This window comes from Netta rufina, assembly GCF_964035555.1.
Source record: "Netta rufina genome assembly, chromosome: 14".
Lineage (NCBI taxonomy): Eukaryota > Metazoa > Chordata > Aves > Anseriformes > Anatidae > Netta > Netta rufina.
In genome coordinates, this window is record NC_140137.1 from 1,154,966 (window position 1) to 1,168,445 (window position 13,480).

The following is a 13,480-nucleotide window of genomic DNA, read 5'->3' on the forward strand; positions in this document are numbered from 1 at the left end:
AGCTTTTAATTCCAGACTTGGGTCATTTGGCTTTTCTTTTATCGAAAAATAATCTGAACAGAAAAGCTATTTCCAGTTTCTTTTCATTTGTTGATGTGCTTGTAAAACTTTGCTGTCTGCCCTTTCAAAGCCAAATTGATGTCATTGTATGAAAAGGATGCTACTGAGATAAAATAGTGTTGTATTGAAACAAAACTTTTAGTTATTACCATATCAAAATACATTATTTAACAATATTTTACTATTTTGTCTCTGCTTACTTCATAGAATTGCGTGCTTGCTGAAATTAAAGCAGATATCTTTGTTTTTAGACTGTCAGGCATTAACTAGGATGGATTTAATTTTAACAGTACTGCAGAGCTGTGATATTTCATTTCGTGAGTTCACATTCATTTCTTCCTGCAGTGGCATCCCTGCTGGTAGCTAATCAAATTGTAGAGGAGAGGAGAAGGAGACATACCTTTGATACTCTAAACCATTGCTTTTAGGCATTACCTAGGACTTTTTCTTGTACTGAAAGATAGTGTTGAATAATTTCACAAATGTTCTATGTCGCTTGGTGTACAGTGGATTTATCACTGTAGGATGTAAGCAGTTTTGGAGCTGTGATTTGCACTGAACTTTGAAGGTACAGTTAAGTTTCTTTATTTGAAAAGTCAAATTATTTTATCTTCAGTCACTCTGAATGTTAAGCATATTTTACTTGCTGTCTCTCAGCCTGCCAACCAATAGATCTTCACACACTCGATTTTTATTAGTTTAATTTTAATGGGAAGCTCCAAACAAACTCACATTCTCTTTGTATTCATAACGTTACAATCAAATTACAAAAAGCAAACCTGGTCACATCAGTTGCCTACAACACAGTTAGGTAAGATGATTATCACTACTTTGGTTTTACAGCTGGGAAAACCTTGAATTAAATGAATTACCTAGACTGTGGAGGAGCCTGCTATAGGTCTGGAGCTGAACCCATGTCTATTCAGTCCATGCTCCAAACTTGCCTTCTCTTCAGTAATGTTTTGAGATTCTTAGGAAGTTTCCAGCCATGATTAGCCTTAACTACCTAATGAAATATATCAAGATGACACTGCTTAATGTTTAATATGTGTAAGTTCTGGCCTGCTGTCTTCAGATAACAGTGTAGGCAGCCCTGTTGGCCATCTCGGGAAGTTAAAAGGTTTCTAGAAAAACCTGTTGAGATTTCAAAAAGTTTCTGTAGCTGCTGTGAGAAAGTCTGTGCTCTGTTTTGCATGAAGGGTGGTGGGAAGGAAGGGAAGTTTACCAGGTGTGAAGACACACAGGGTAGGTATCCATAAAACCACTCATTCCTGTGGAAGAGCACCAAGGATTTTTCCGTTTGACTAACATTAATAAAAAATGAATGACAAATGACAAAAAATTATCTCTATTCATATATATGTATTTTCATATATTTTATATATTCATATATAATCTGCATCACAAGGGCAGCTCATATACTTTCTGAGCCAGATGGGCCAAGCTTTATACAGTGCAAGGGGCAGCTGGTATGCCATAAGCTGTATTTTTATAGCAGGTTGTGAGCTTGAGTGGGAGACAGACAAAAGCATAGGTTTCGGATCCCTGAAAAGTACATAGAAATCAAAAGAACTTGTGAGAGAAATGGCAAAAGTGGCTAGTATTTCAAATGCTTTTTCCCTTGTGTTCCTTTTTTGCCCACTAAGGCAGGCAGAGGTACATTGAGCCAATGGGTAAACAGTAGGCACATGTTCAGAGTATGGAGACCTCCGTGACCTCTAAAAAAGCCTTCTCTGTGTTGGAAATGCAGTTCGTTTAAGTGCAGTGCAAAAAGAGCAGCTGAACAATGGAGACTCTCTGCTCCATGTTGACACCATGCCTTGTTCTCCAAGGCCACATATGCTGCTCTTTTTATCCCACTTTCCTCCAGAGCCCCACAGGGATGACTTGTGCAAGGTTTGGATCCTAATCTGTTTTGTGTGGTTGATTCCTTGCAGGTGGCCATGGGTTTCTTTCAAGTGGGCTTTGTCTCAGTGTACCTCTCCGATTCGTTGCTCAGCGGATTTGTCACGGGTGCCTCCTTTACCATCCTGACTTCACAAGCTAAGTATCTTCTGGGTCTGGACATTCCACGGAGCAGTGGTGTTGGCTCCGTCATAACCACATGGATAAACATCTTCAGAAACATACACAAAACCAACATCTGTGATCTCATCACCAGCTTCTTGTGCTTTCTTGTTCTTATCCCAACCAAAGAGCTTAACGAACACTTTAAATCCAGGCTTAAGGCTCCAATACCAATTGAATTAGCTGTGGTTGTGGCAGCTACTCTGGCATCTCACTTAGGGAAGCTGAGAGAAACATATGGCTCGAGCATTGCTGGAGAGATCCCAACTGGGTTTCTGCCACCCAGACCTCCAGAATGGAACCTGATTCCTAATGTGGCTTTGGATGCAATCCCCATAGCCATCATTGGCTTTGCCATCACAGTCTCCCTCTCAGAGATGTTTGCCAAGAAGCATGGTTATACCGTGAGGGCCAACCAGGAAATGTATGCCATTGGCTTCTGCAACATCATTCCCTCTTTCTTCCATTGCTTCACAACAAGTGCAGCTCTTGCCAAGACTCTTGTCAAAGAGTCAACAGGCTGTAGGACCCAGATTTCTGGCATAGTGACTAGTTTGTTAATCCTAATAGTCCTCCTTGTGATTGCACCATTGTTTTATTCCCTTCAGAAATGTGTCCTTGCTGTCATAACTATTGTAAACCTCAGAGGAGCCCTGCGAAAGTTCAAAGACCTGCCAAAAATGTGGCATTTGAGCAGGGTGGACACAATAATCTGGATAGTTACTATGGCGTCCTCAGCACTCATCAGTACTGAGATTGGTCTTTTGGTTGGCGTTTGCTTCTCTATGCTCTGTGTCATTTTCCGAACTCAGAAACCAGAGGCACCCTTGCTTGGCTGGGTGGCAGAGTCTGAAACATACGAATCCCTGTCTGCTTACAAGAACTTGCAAACTAAGCCAGGAGTCATGGTGTTCCGTTTCGAAGCACCCCTCTACTATATCAACAAAGAGTGCTTCAAATCCACACTGTACAAGCAAACTGGAGTCAACCCAGCCCAGGTGAAGGCAGCAAAGAAAAAGGCAGCAAAAAGAATGCTTAGACACAAAGAGATGGGTTCTGGTGGCAACCAAACCGGCATCTCCTTGGAGCTTGTCTCTGAACCCTTGGGGTTTCACACAATAGTGATCGACTGCTGTGCAGTACAGTTCCTGGACACGGCAGGAATACGCACGCTCAAAGAGGTCTGCAAGGACTACAAGGAGATAGATGTCCAGGTGCTACTGGCTCAGTGCAATCCTTCGGTGAGGAGTTCCCTGATCCGCGGAGAATTCTTCAAAGAGGGCGAGGACCACCTTCTCTTCCACAGCGTGCACCATGCTGTGGACTTCGCATTGGGTGTGCAGGAGCACAGTGGGACCTCTGCTTCTAAAAACTAGCTGGAGGAAGGCAGGAAATTGGAACAAAGTCTGGAAAAAAATGGGTGTGGTCTGTGTGTTTGTGTATGAAACATATGTGCACTCAGATGGAAAGAGGCAGGGTTGTTGGTAACACATTGGTTACTGTGCAGTGTGTTTTAATGCTTTCCTTTGTCTGCCAGGTGTAATGATTCAATAGGTGGTACTGAGTGAAGGCAATTCTTAACTTGATTGTGACCAGTCTGTGAACTGAAGAGTTTTCATGTGGATTTTCATCTCCTTTCTCTTCTGTCATCAAATTTCCGTTTCTGTTCGCCCCCCGAGTTTTAATCATCAGCATTGAAGTCTGTCTGGATGGGACAAGATCCTGAAGGAGCCTGGGCATCCTGTCTAGCAAAGTGCTACAAAGCAACATATTTTTTGTCTCTAGTTGTGGTATTGCTTTTTCATATCATCACACCTTTATATTTTTAAGGAATGACTGACGGGGACTGTTGGCTCTGGTCTGTAATGTGTAGTCCTTAGCTGGTGATTCTGAGACAGCTAGGTAAGTAAAATCTAGACAAGCAGGAAAAAAGTCTTAACGAATAGCTTATAACTACCTATCACCTCTAAATGCTTTGTCGTCATCTTCTGACAGACTAATGCAGCCAAATCAACAGGGACATGATTTTCTAATTTCTACGCAGGTTTTTACATGCCAGGAAAGATTGTCTCTTTAGCTTGGTTCTCTTTGGATAATCTGGAAGGGTTTTTATTCAGAGAAGATTGTTTAGAAGTATGATTCATGCTTATGGTCAATCATTCATTTTCCTAATGTTTAGGAGCACTTCAGAATTGTGAACATTAGATATGGAGATCTGTAATTCATGGGTCTCAACACACTGTAGCTCTTCATAGCCAGTTTTACAAGCCAGGCAGAGTCACAGGAGCCAAAATGAAAAGGGCCTCATAGACTAGCCAGCATCTGTCTATGTCACACAGACTTTATGTGTGAATACAGGTTTTATGGACCATAAACCCTTTACACATGTTCAGTCATGGACGTTTTGGAATGGGGATGGTAGGCCAGAAAGTACAGAAAAAGAGCCAGAGAGGATTCTGCTGAAAGCTGTTCACCATGTTAGTGTAAATAAAACTTTGTATTTTGATTTTAAATTATGCAGAACCGTAAAGAGTGTCTGTTGTTCACTCTAAAATAGAAGCACTGAGTAGGAAGGCTCTTCTCTGTTCTTACAGCAATAGAATACAATTATGAAAGTATAATTGAAAGATTAACTTTTTTTTTAATTTTTTTCTTTTTTTTTTTAACTGAGTGCCAACTATACCTAGCACACCATACACATTTGGAAGAGGGTGGTTTCTCCCACGGGAGTTTGTAGTCTGTAGTCTGTGCTGCGGTTTCTTGACAGCTTTTACAAAGGAGAAGATGTTTTATACGGACAATATGCTTAGTCTTAATCATTGAAAAATAATGAATCAAGAATCAAAAGGGTAATAAAATGCAATATAAGTCATGAAACATCTTCTAAATAAAAATCTATTGTCTTTTTTTTAGGATTATTTTCTACTTTTTTTCCTGAGCAACTAGTAACTGTTCACTTCTTTCAATGAAAGCTGAAATGTCACACGTCACTTCATTGTAGGAGCCTAGACCTCAAGAGAATGAATAGATAGCAGAAAGATGAGTCCCAGGACCTAGCAACATTTGTATGTTAAGTGTGTCCTACATTTTTTAGGACATTGTAGAAGCATATAGAAATATTGAGGAGATGGGCAGAGGGACACACTGTAGCATATAACTGAGATCCTAGAATTATGTGTTCTAGAACTGGCATTATTAAGGCAAAAACAGGTCTTCAAATACCAGAGATAAAATTGTAATGCTTCTGCAGTGTTCAAAAAGCACAAATATTTTTCTTTCATAGCCTTAGGGTGTGTTTATACAAGGAGATGAATCCCAAACAGCTAATTTTGCTTTTTTTTTTTTTTTTGCATGAACTTTTTTTATTCTGTGCTGAGAATCCCTTATGCAGTTTGGATAATTATAATTAGCAAGCTTATGTTACCTAAGCGGGGGCCAGCGTCGGGAGGGAGCAGCCATGTCCTCAGCAGCTTCAGCAGCCAGGCTTCTGCTTCAGGAGGGCTTTTCACTTTAAGCAAAATCCTCCATGCCATTTTTAAACACTGATTGTAGCTATTATTTTTCAAGACAGCAGAATAGTGCTAGAAGTGCCCTCTCCTCAAAGTCGTGATGAAAAATTAAATCACAACAACCAATAAACGGTGCACCCTGTTGAGGCAAATTTTCGTGCTTACCCCCAGACACTCTTTCTCACTCTCTTGCCCCTCGGGCTTGTAGCTGAGAGGGAGAGGAGGACTGAGAAGCTGCTCTGGCCCACCAGGAGACATCCTCTGAAGCAGGGATAAAGTAAAGTAGAAGTTGTTTTGGGTGAGTTTTTCCTCTCTACACTCTCACGATGACTTCTACCCTTTCCATGCTGCCCAGGTGAAGATTTTTTTGACCTGTAACTGTACAGTAGGGTAACAGAAGGAGAAATCAGAAAATATTAACATTTCTTTCAAATTCATTTCCACTTGTGCCAGGGAAGGGAGGAATAAGAGTGTTACTTCCAAGATGCAGTAGTTCCACAGCTGTCAGGATGCATATTTGTAGCACCTGGGTATTTGTTTGCATTAAAGCACAATAAAACAGCCATAAATTGATTTTCAAAGAATTAATTTGGATTACAGCTAAAAGATACACTAAAGTGATTTATGTTCAGGTAGAGCACATCATGCTTGGCTGCAGTGCTGTTTGTGTAGCCGCAACTGGCAATGTAGCTTCCAAATTCAATTTCAAACAAAACATTAAAAAAGCATAGTAAAGTCCAGTGGTGAACGCAGCCAGCCAAACAGAAGAACAACTTCTGATGTTCTTATTTAAGATAATATCCGGAGGCCACAGTTTATCCTCTGTATAAACTCACACAGCCCTGGTTAAAAGGGAACAGAAATAAATACCAGTTGTCAGAGAGTTTAGTGTAATAGAGAGTCACTGGATGTTAACTGGAGATTAGAGCTTATCATGGCAGGGATTTCTTCAAACTGTGATTTTAACCATTTTCTTTTTAGGCCAATATTTTCTTTTTAATGGAGATGTGAGTCTAAGCAAAAGCAAGCCTCCTTCGTAAGAGGAGTATGCTTCAGTGTGTTTATGGACCCTTTAGAAGTAATCCAACTTCATATTTAGGAATCAGGGACCACAGCTGAAAACTGTTTCCCTAAAAAATTTGATTAATAAAGGAATTTCAGACATGCGTACGTGCCTTTTGCAGCCGTTTGACGAATGCAGCAGCTGTATTTCACCAGTTGTGTTTCTGTGACGTGGCTGTTTTCTGTTCTGGAAGGGGCTCTTCTGCCGTCTGCTGTCTAAAATAGACAGGGGAATGCATGTACTGGATTTTAAAAGGAAAAGTCTGCCATACCCACTGCCATCTAGCCCTTCTCTCATCCCTGTCTCAGCGTAATGTGTAATCTATGGGAAGAAGGAATCCCAGAATGATTGTTTTTGGGAACACTCCTCTGACCAGAGAGCAGTGACGTTTGTCCTAGCCACAGCTTTCAGAGCGCTGGGCCAGCCTGGAATGTTGTGTAAACCCCCTGATCTCTAGCAACTCTGCTCCCAAAGGCATTAATCCAGCAATTACCCGTCTAAATGAGGAATTAAGAGATAATTAACGAATTCATTAATGATAACAACACAGCATTATGGAAATGAATACTCACAGTCTCAGCCATGTTAAATGCTCCTGGAAATGTCTTTAGTATTCTCCTGCAAAATGTCAGACTTTCTGCATTTATTGCTGCCGTATATAGCAGGTTCAACTCCTCCTAATGTGCCCATTGCAGTAATAAATGTTTAACTTGTGTAAATGTTTTGATGCAGAAACAGTTTTCAGTCTACTTCGTAAAGTGGAAAGGTGCTGCCACTATGCACATGGTGCTTATCTTTGGATTTATGATGACATGGTCAGCCCCAGTCTTGTGCGATTTAGTGATCCTGATTTCCTAGTAAGTCATTGCAGCTACAGCTGCTGCTCCCTAATTCGCTGCCAGATCCACCTCATCACCTTCTTCCACGCCTCTTTTTGTGTTTTGCTTACAGTCAAACACATACAATGTGTTTGACTGTAAGCAGAAGAATTGTTGTATATTTTGCTATTGCCTTTGAACTGCTACTTAGTTTTTGCACCAAGGCTAAAGCAAAAAGCTATAAAACAGCCCCAAAATATCCCGGTCCTCTGGGCTCTGAGCCTGGGATGAAGGGAGCTGTGGGCAGCCAGTGTGCCTTTTTCCATAATGAGTGTAATAGTAACGCAGGGACCAAGTTCCTGCTCAGTGCTGCTGCATGAGTCAGTGTCCTGTACTAGGTATTATCAGGGATTTCTGGTTTTGTGCTTATTTATTTTTATGTAATTTTAATCTAATTCTGTACTGGGCTCCCCCAGCCAGGGCAGCTGAGCTGCCATGACTTCCTCACTCCCTCCCCACCGGGCTGCAGTGATGAACGGAGGGATCCTCTCTCTTGAGAAAAAAACACAGCAGTTCCTTCATCTCTGCTTGCTTCTGCTGGCTTGTGCTGAGAGGCAATAAAATCCATCGCTGACAGGCCTGGCATACAGACGGGAGGTTCTGCAGGCAGAAGAGCATCCTGGCTGCCACTCTGTGCTGGATCCTAGATCTACATCTCAAACCTTACTTGAAAAGACCAGCAACACTGCACATCTCCCCAGATCCAGTTCTTTGAATCTTCCGCCCAAGGGCTGTGCAGCCTCACTGTGCCTAGCTGCCTGCTGCCATCACCCTGGTGTTCATGCTACGAGTTTTTAAGGAAGTCAAAGGCATCACCCACACGACTGGACTGTCATAGACTGCTGGTCTACCAGAAGATCATAGAACAAACTGGAACAAGAGGAAACCCTGTTAGTTGAGGGTGAAACTCTTCAGGCAGATAGTTTGTTTCAGGGCATTATCTTCTGGGTTTTCTTTCACATGCTTTGGAAAGGTGATTAAGTGATCAAGGTGATTTAAACTTTGTTTTAATAGCATTAGCTGAGCTAATGAAGCTGCCATGGAGGTAGCAGTCGTCTACTGCTAATGCCATACAATGTGCTTTGTATCTGTGGAGCTTGTTGTGCTTTGTGTCTCAGTCTAGGATGCTAATAATGATGTAAGTGTTTGCACTGGAGGGTTTTACACGTCTGCTATGCTGGCATAGCTAGAAGGGTCAATCTCTTCAGTGCAGATGAGGCACTGTGCCTTTGCACTTTAAATAACGTTGTTATGTCCCAAGAATTACTTGCACTCAGTTGTCATGTTTGTAAGCCTTTGGTGGAGCAGCTGCACATGTGAGAAGCCACCTGTCTTTATTATTTCAATCAAATTCTACCTGAGGTGGAAATCATTTTGGGTCTTGCTTTTTCTTTTGAGATGACTACAATGCTAAAAGTGAGGCCTCTGGCTAAGTAAAATTTCAAATATTTAATACATATATATGTATTTAGTGCATAATATAATTAGTACCTTTCTATTGTGTTTTATAAATAGGCACATTGCTATTTTTCTAATGTGCAAATACATAAAATATTACAACATTTGATGGAGAATCAAATCCCTGTTGTGGAAATGTACTGCCTAAAATACTTGGATTGCCAATCTCTGCAGCAATGAAAGCACTTCGTTCTTAGTCCAGCTCCCTGGTGATCTCAAGACTCCACAGGACAATAGGGAACCAAACATTTTGCTGGACTTGGGTCCAAGTTTTTAATGTCTAATCTTTGTCTTTAGGAATAAAATTTTGTGTATATTTGAAGTGCAGCTGAAATGTGCTTAGAGGGGTGAAGCTTCCCTTTTTCTGGTAAGCACACGGTGATTTGATTTCATCACCTCTGGTTGCTAACAATCATTTCTGGTACCATAGTATGCTATGGGATATGATTTCTGAATTATTTTAAATTCAGAGTGATTTTAGATATTATTCATGACATAATGTTTTGCAGAATAAATAATATGGCAAAAATTGCCTGGAGCAGCTTTTTCACATTTGGGAATCCATTTAAACAAACGTGACTTCATGAATGGAACAGGCCACGTTGGCTAGCTGACCTGAGCAGTTTACAGTAGTTTATTCCCAAATAGTTTGCAGAAGTTGCATAGCACATATAAGAGATTGCCTTTTTACTGATTTATCTGTGCGGTACAAATGAGGTGTAACATTTCCCCCGGTCTGGTGCTGGGATCCATGGTGCTGGGGAAGCTGCCTGCTGCGTGGCTTTGCTCCGTGCTGGGTGTGTTTGCTAATGCATACTTCACTTTGCCTTGGGCACAGCCTGAGAAGGGATGTGATGCCATCAGCTCCTCGCTGAGGGCTGTACTAGCTGACCAAAATTTGCCATGAGAGTTGTATTGTGTCAGTTGTTGTCATACCAAAAAAATGTAACAGTGGGTTATATCCTCTGCTTATTGTTGCCTTTCCTTTACACTGTCTCCATCTGCTAGTTCTTTATCAATTGTCATTTTTAAATACTAACGTGCCTTATTGTCATTGTATAAGATGTTAGCACAGCAATTTTTATCAAATGTGGTAAAATCTTTGTGATTTCTTTACCATCATTAAAAGATATTTATGTTTTTTTTTTTTTTTTTTCTTCCTGCTGTCAGACACATGCCTGATGCCTTAGCAGATGTCGCAGCTATAAACTTTAAGAGGAAAAACCACACATACCTGAACAGTGAACCCCTAATCCCTGTTTCTCTTGATAGATGCAGCAGACCCTGTGGTGAAGCCTGGTGTACACACAGCTGTGTGCACATCCTTATTTCCTAAGCTAGAGATAACATATTTCATAAACCAGAGCATAGTGTTCTCCTGGACTTGTGTGTATTTGGTACACGGTGGCACATGTGGAAGTTTCCTGCCAGCATAGAACAGGGCACTGGCTGACAATACACGGACAGCAGCAGGCTTCATCTTTTTTTGGTGCTCTGAGCATCTGGGCTGTTGTTTGTGTCCTGAAGGGAGCAGTAAGAAAAGCGATGCCAACCCTGTGCTGTGTCAGGGTGAGCAGCACCCTCCTGTGGGCCAGGTGCAAATTTCTAAGCTGCAGGAAACAGCTTTGCTCAGGTTTGGTGCTGTGCTGTAAGAAATGTGTGCTTGCAGCACATGGTATCCACCTTTGTGGCCATAATAAATCGCTGCAATGTGTTTTGGGGTTATTTGACATAGCAGTTATATGCCCTGGTCAGGTTCAAAGCCAGTAAGAGTCAGAGCAAAAATAGACCAGCTCCGGGAGCAGCTCTGGGCAGTTACTGTAAACGTGTGTGCCCTTGTGTTACACAGGATTTTATTGATCCAGCTTTTACCTGAGGGCACCTTTTACCTTAGGAAACCTCAGAGCACTGCTGTAGTTCCTGCATCGGTGCCAAGAGTGGTAGGAGCATTCAGTTTCAGGTAGTGCTGGCAGGAGCTTTGCACTCTCCTGAAAAGCAGAGGACAGCTGTTGCCTTTAGCAGAGCAATGCTGGTGCCTGCTGATGCAGAGCCCAGACGATGGGCTTCAATTAGGAGCACCCTTTTTGCTGGTGCCACATGAGGCTCTGTCTTCCCTGCAGACAACCATAATTGTCTCCATATGTGCTCCTGTGCCAGAGGAGACTCCCCAGCCACGTCTCCTTCTGTTAAAAATCTGTTGGCAGATCCAGTCTCATCATACGGTGGGTGGTTAGAGATGTGCTCCAGTTTCTGTGCTTCTTACCTCCTGCTGGGGCATCTTTGATTCCTGGGGCACAGAGATGTGACTTCTGCAGGGTCCCTCCCCGTGGCCGTGGTGCAGGGAGCTCAGGAACCCACTGAGGCTGCTGTGGAGCCGTGGGGCATGGCTGTGGTGGTGGCAAAGTTGGGTTCATCTCAAATAGGGTGACCTTGTGGGCCGGCCAGCAGCTAAAGGGGCCGGTGGCAGCCAGCACAGCCTCGGGAGCATGGAGGGCTCACAGGTAAAACACACGGGCCCAGCCTGAAATGATGCCAAACAACCTGGGCCAAATGCCAATGCGGTATGAAATAGTAATGTGTTTCCCTGCTTTTATTTCATTGCATGCGTCTCTAATCAATTTAATCAGCTTACAGAGCCATTATAGAATTTTCAATTATTAGCTGGATAATTTGGAAAAGGGACATAAGCACTGGACGTTTATCACGCAGGAAAAAGCAGGAAAACAGCAACAACCCGCTGTGAAGTTCGCAAGGCATTGTTTTCATCTTCCTTACATGGGCTGAGATTGCTCCCCAAATCCTCTAGCTGCTGTGAAGTGCTGGTTTCTTTCTGTGTCCTACAAGTGGGCATCCATGTTGGGGAAAGGACCTGGGGCAGGGCATGTCAGGGGGGACCCAATCTGTGGGGTCCTTGATAGGCTGCCAGGTGGTGTTTGACCTCTGTGGCCAAAGATGCTCTTCTGCATCCATTTAGCTCTGCTTTCCCTATGCCAAATCCCTTTCCAAGGACATAAGCTCCATTTTGTATCTTCCAAAATACACTAAAAAAAGCATTCCTTGCATGTCTGTCTTCACAGCTAATTGCTGGCAGAGAGCAGTAGTCCAAATTATCATTAGCAGTCCTCTTTATCATTGTTTATTTGTAGGCTCCTTGGACCTTCTCAAGCTTTAGAGCGGAGTGACTGCATTAACAGGTGCAGTCAGTGCAGCAGCGACAGTTCTGGCCTCACATTGTCTGAAGATAACTTTTCTCTTTGTCTTGCATGCTCTGCTGTGACCCCTGCACATTATCATAAACTCCCCTGCAAAATAACAGGAGGCTGCAAAAAGTGTTTTATTTTCTGGGATGACCTAATGTACTGCTTCCACATTCTCTGGCATTACCTCTTGCAAAAAAAAGAGTGAGTAGTTTATTTCTAGGAAACCATAGGAGAGGTTCTGTTCATCTTTTTTGTCCCCTGCTTTTGTTGCAACTCGCCATGTCTCAGCAGTGTGACCAGTTCAGGGTTTGTCTCCTTTTTCTCGTGTTTCCCTTAAAAAAAAAAATAAAAAAAGTGTTATTGCAAATGACTACATCTTGAAAATTCATTTCCACGTGGAACTGAATCAGCAGCCATTTGAAAAGACAGTTAAGCCCCAAATCTGAAGGGAAAGAAAAGCACCTCTCTCAGCTACCTGGCACCATTTCTTGGCCCTTGCTGTGTTTTGTGGAAGTGGGCTGTGCAGAGCAGGGGGGTGCCCCCCTGTGCTAAGGCAGGCTGGTCCAGTTCTGGGGCCAAGACACTGGGGATGCTGCTTGAAGTGCTTCCAGGAGCCAAACAGTCGTAAGTGCATTCACGAGCCTTAAAACAGTTAAATCACTGTGCAGTGCTGTTAGCTCTGTTCCAAAGAAAACTGCTGTATTAACCAAGATGTCAGCTTGTCCTGCTAACCATAAAGGTTGCACTGGTGCAGCTCTGGTGAACTCGCTACGTTTGCCCATTGCAAGATATCTGGGTAACAATCATGGACCCGGAGAATTTTATGTTATGTTTTTTACTACAGGACAGAAACACATCACCACCCCCTGTAAGAATGAAGTCGGTCTCCTCTGTACTTGGAGTGTGGGTTTCCACTGCTCTGGTTCTAGCTGCTTGCGGTGGAGTTGCATAGATGGATGTCACATTGCTCACATACCATGCTATGAATGACATTTCTGAATTTTGTCCTTCCTGCTTGTCTTAGAAAGAGGGTAAAGTGTTGCTGACGGGCAAAGTCCTGCCTACGCTTGCAAGGTTAATACTCACTGTCCGTTCAACCCAACCTTTCCCATAATGGAGTTAAACAGTTAGGTGAGTTTATGGTGCCAATAAAGATCCACTCTGGAATATGCATTTGAAAACAAATTATTTCAGAAGTTTAGCTATAGTGACCTTGCGTTTGGAAGACTTTGCAGCCTCAGCCAG

The 13,480-nt window shown here is 42.6% G+C and overlaps 1 protein-coding gene across 3 annotated transcripts in view; it reads left to right on the forward strand.

Moving 5' to 3' along the window:
* LOC311214467 (sulfate transporter-like) overlaps positions 1-3,512 on the forward strand; it is a 29,695-nt gene extending 26,183 nt beyond the window's left edge. For all 3 annotated transcript variants that reach the window (XM_084295045.1, XM_084295046.1, XM_084295047.1), the window contains one exon: positions 1,998-3,512. In XM_084295045.1, the coding sequence (XP_084151171.1) occupies positions 1,998-3,503 (1,506 nt within the window). In that variant the 3' untranslated portion in view covers positions 3,504-3,512. The remainder of the gene's footprint in view (positions 1-1,997) is intronic.
* The last annotated feature ends 9,968 nt before the right edge of the window (positions 3,513-13,480 follow it).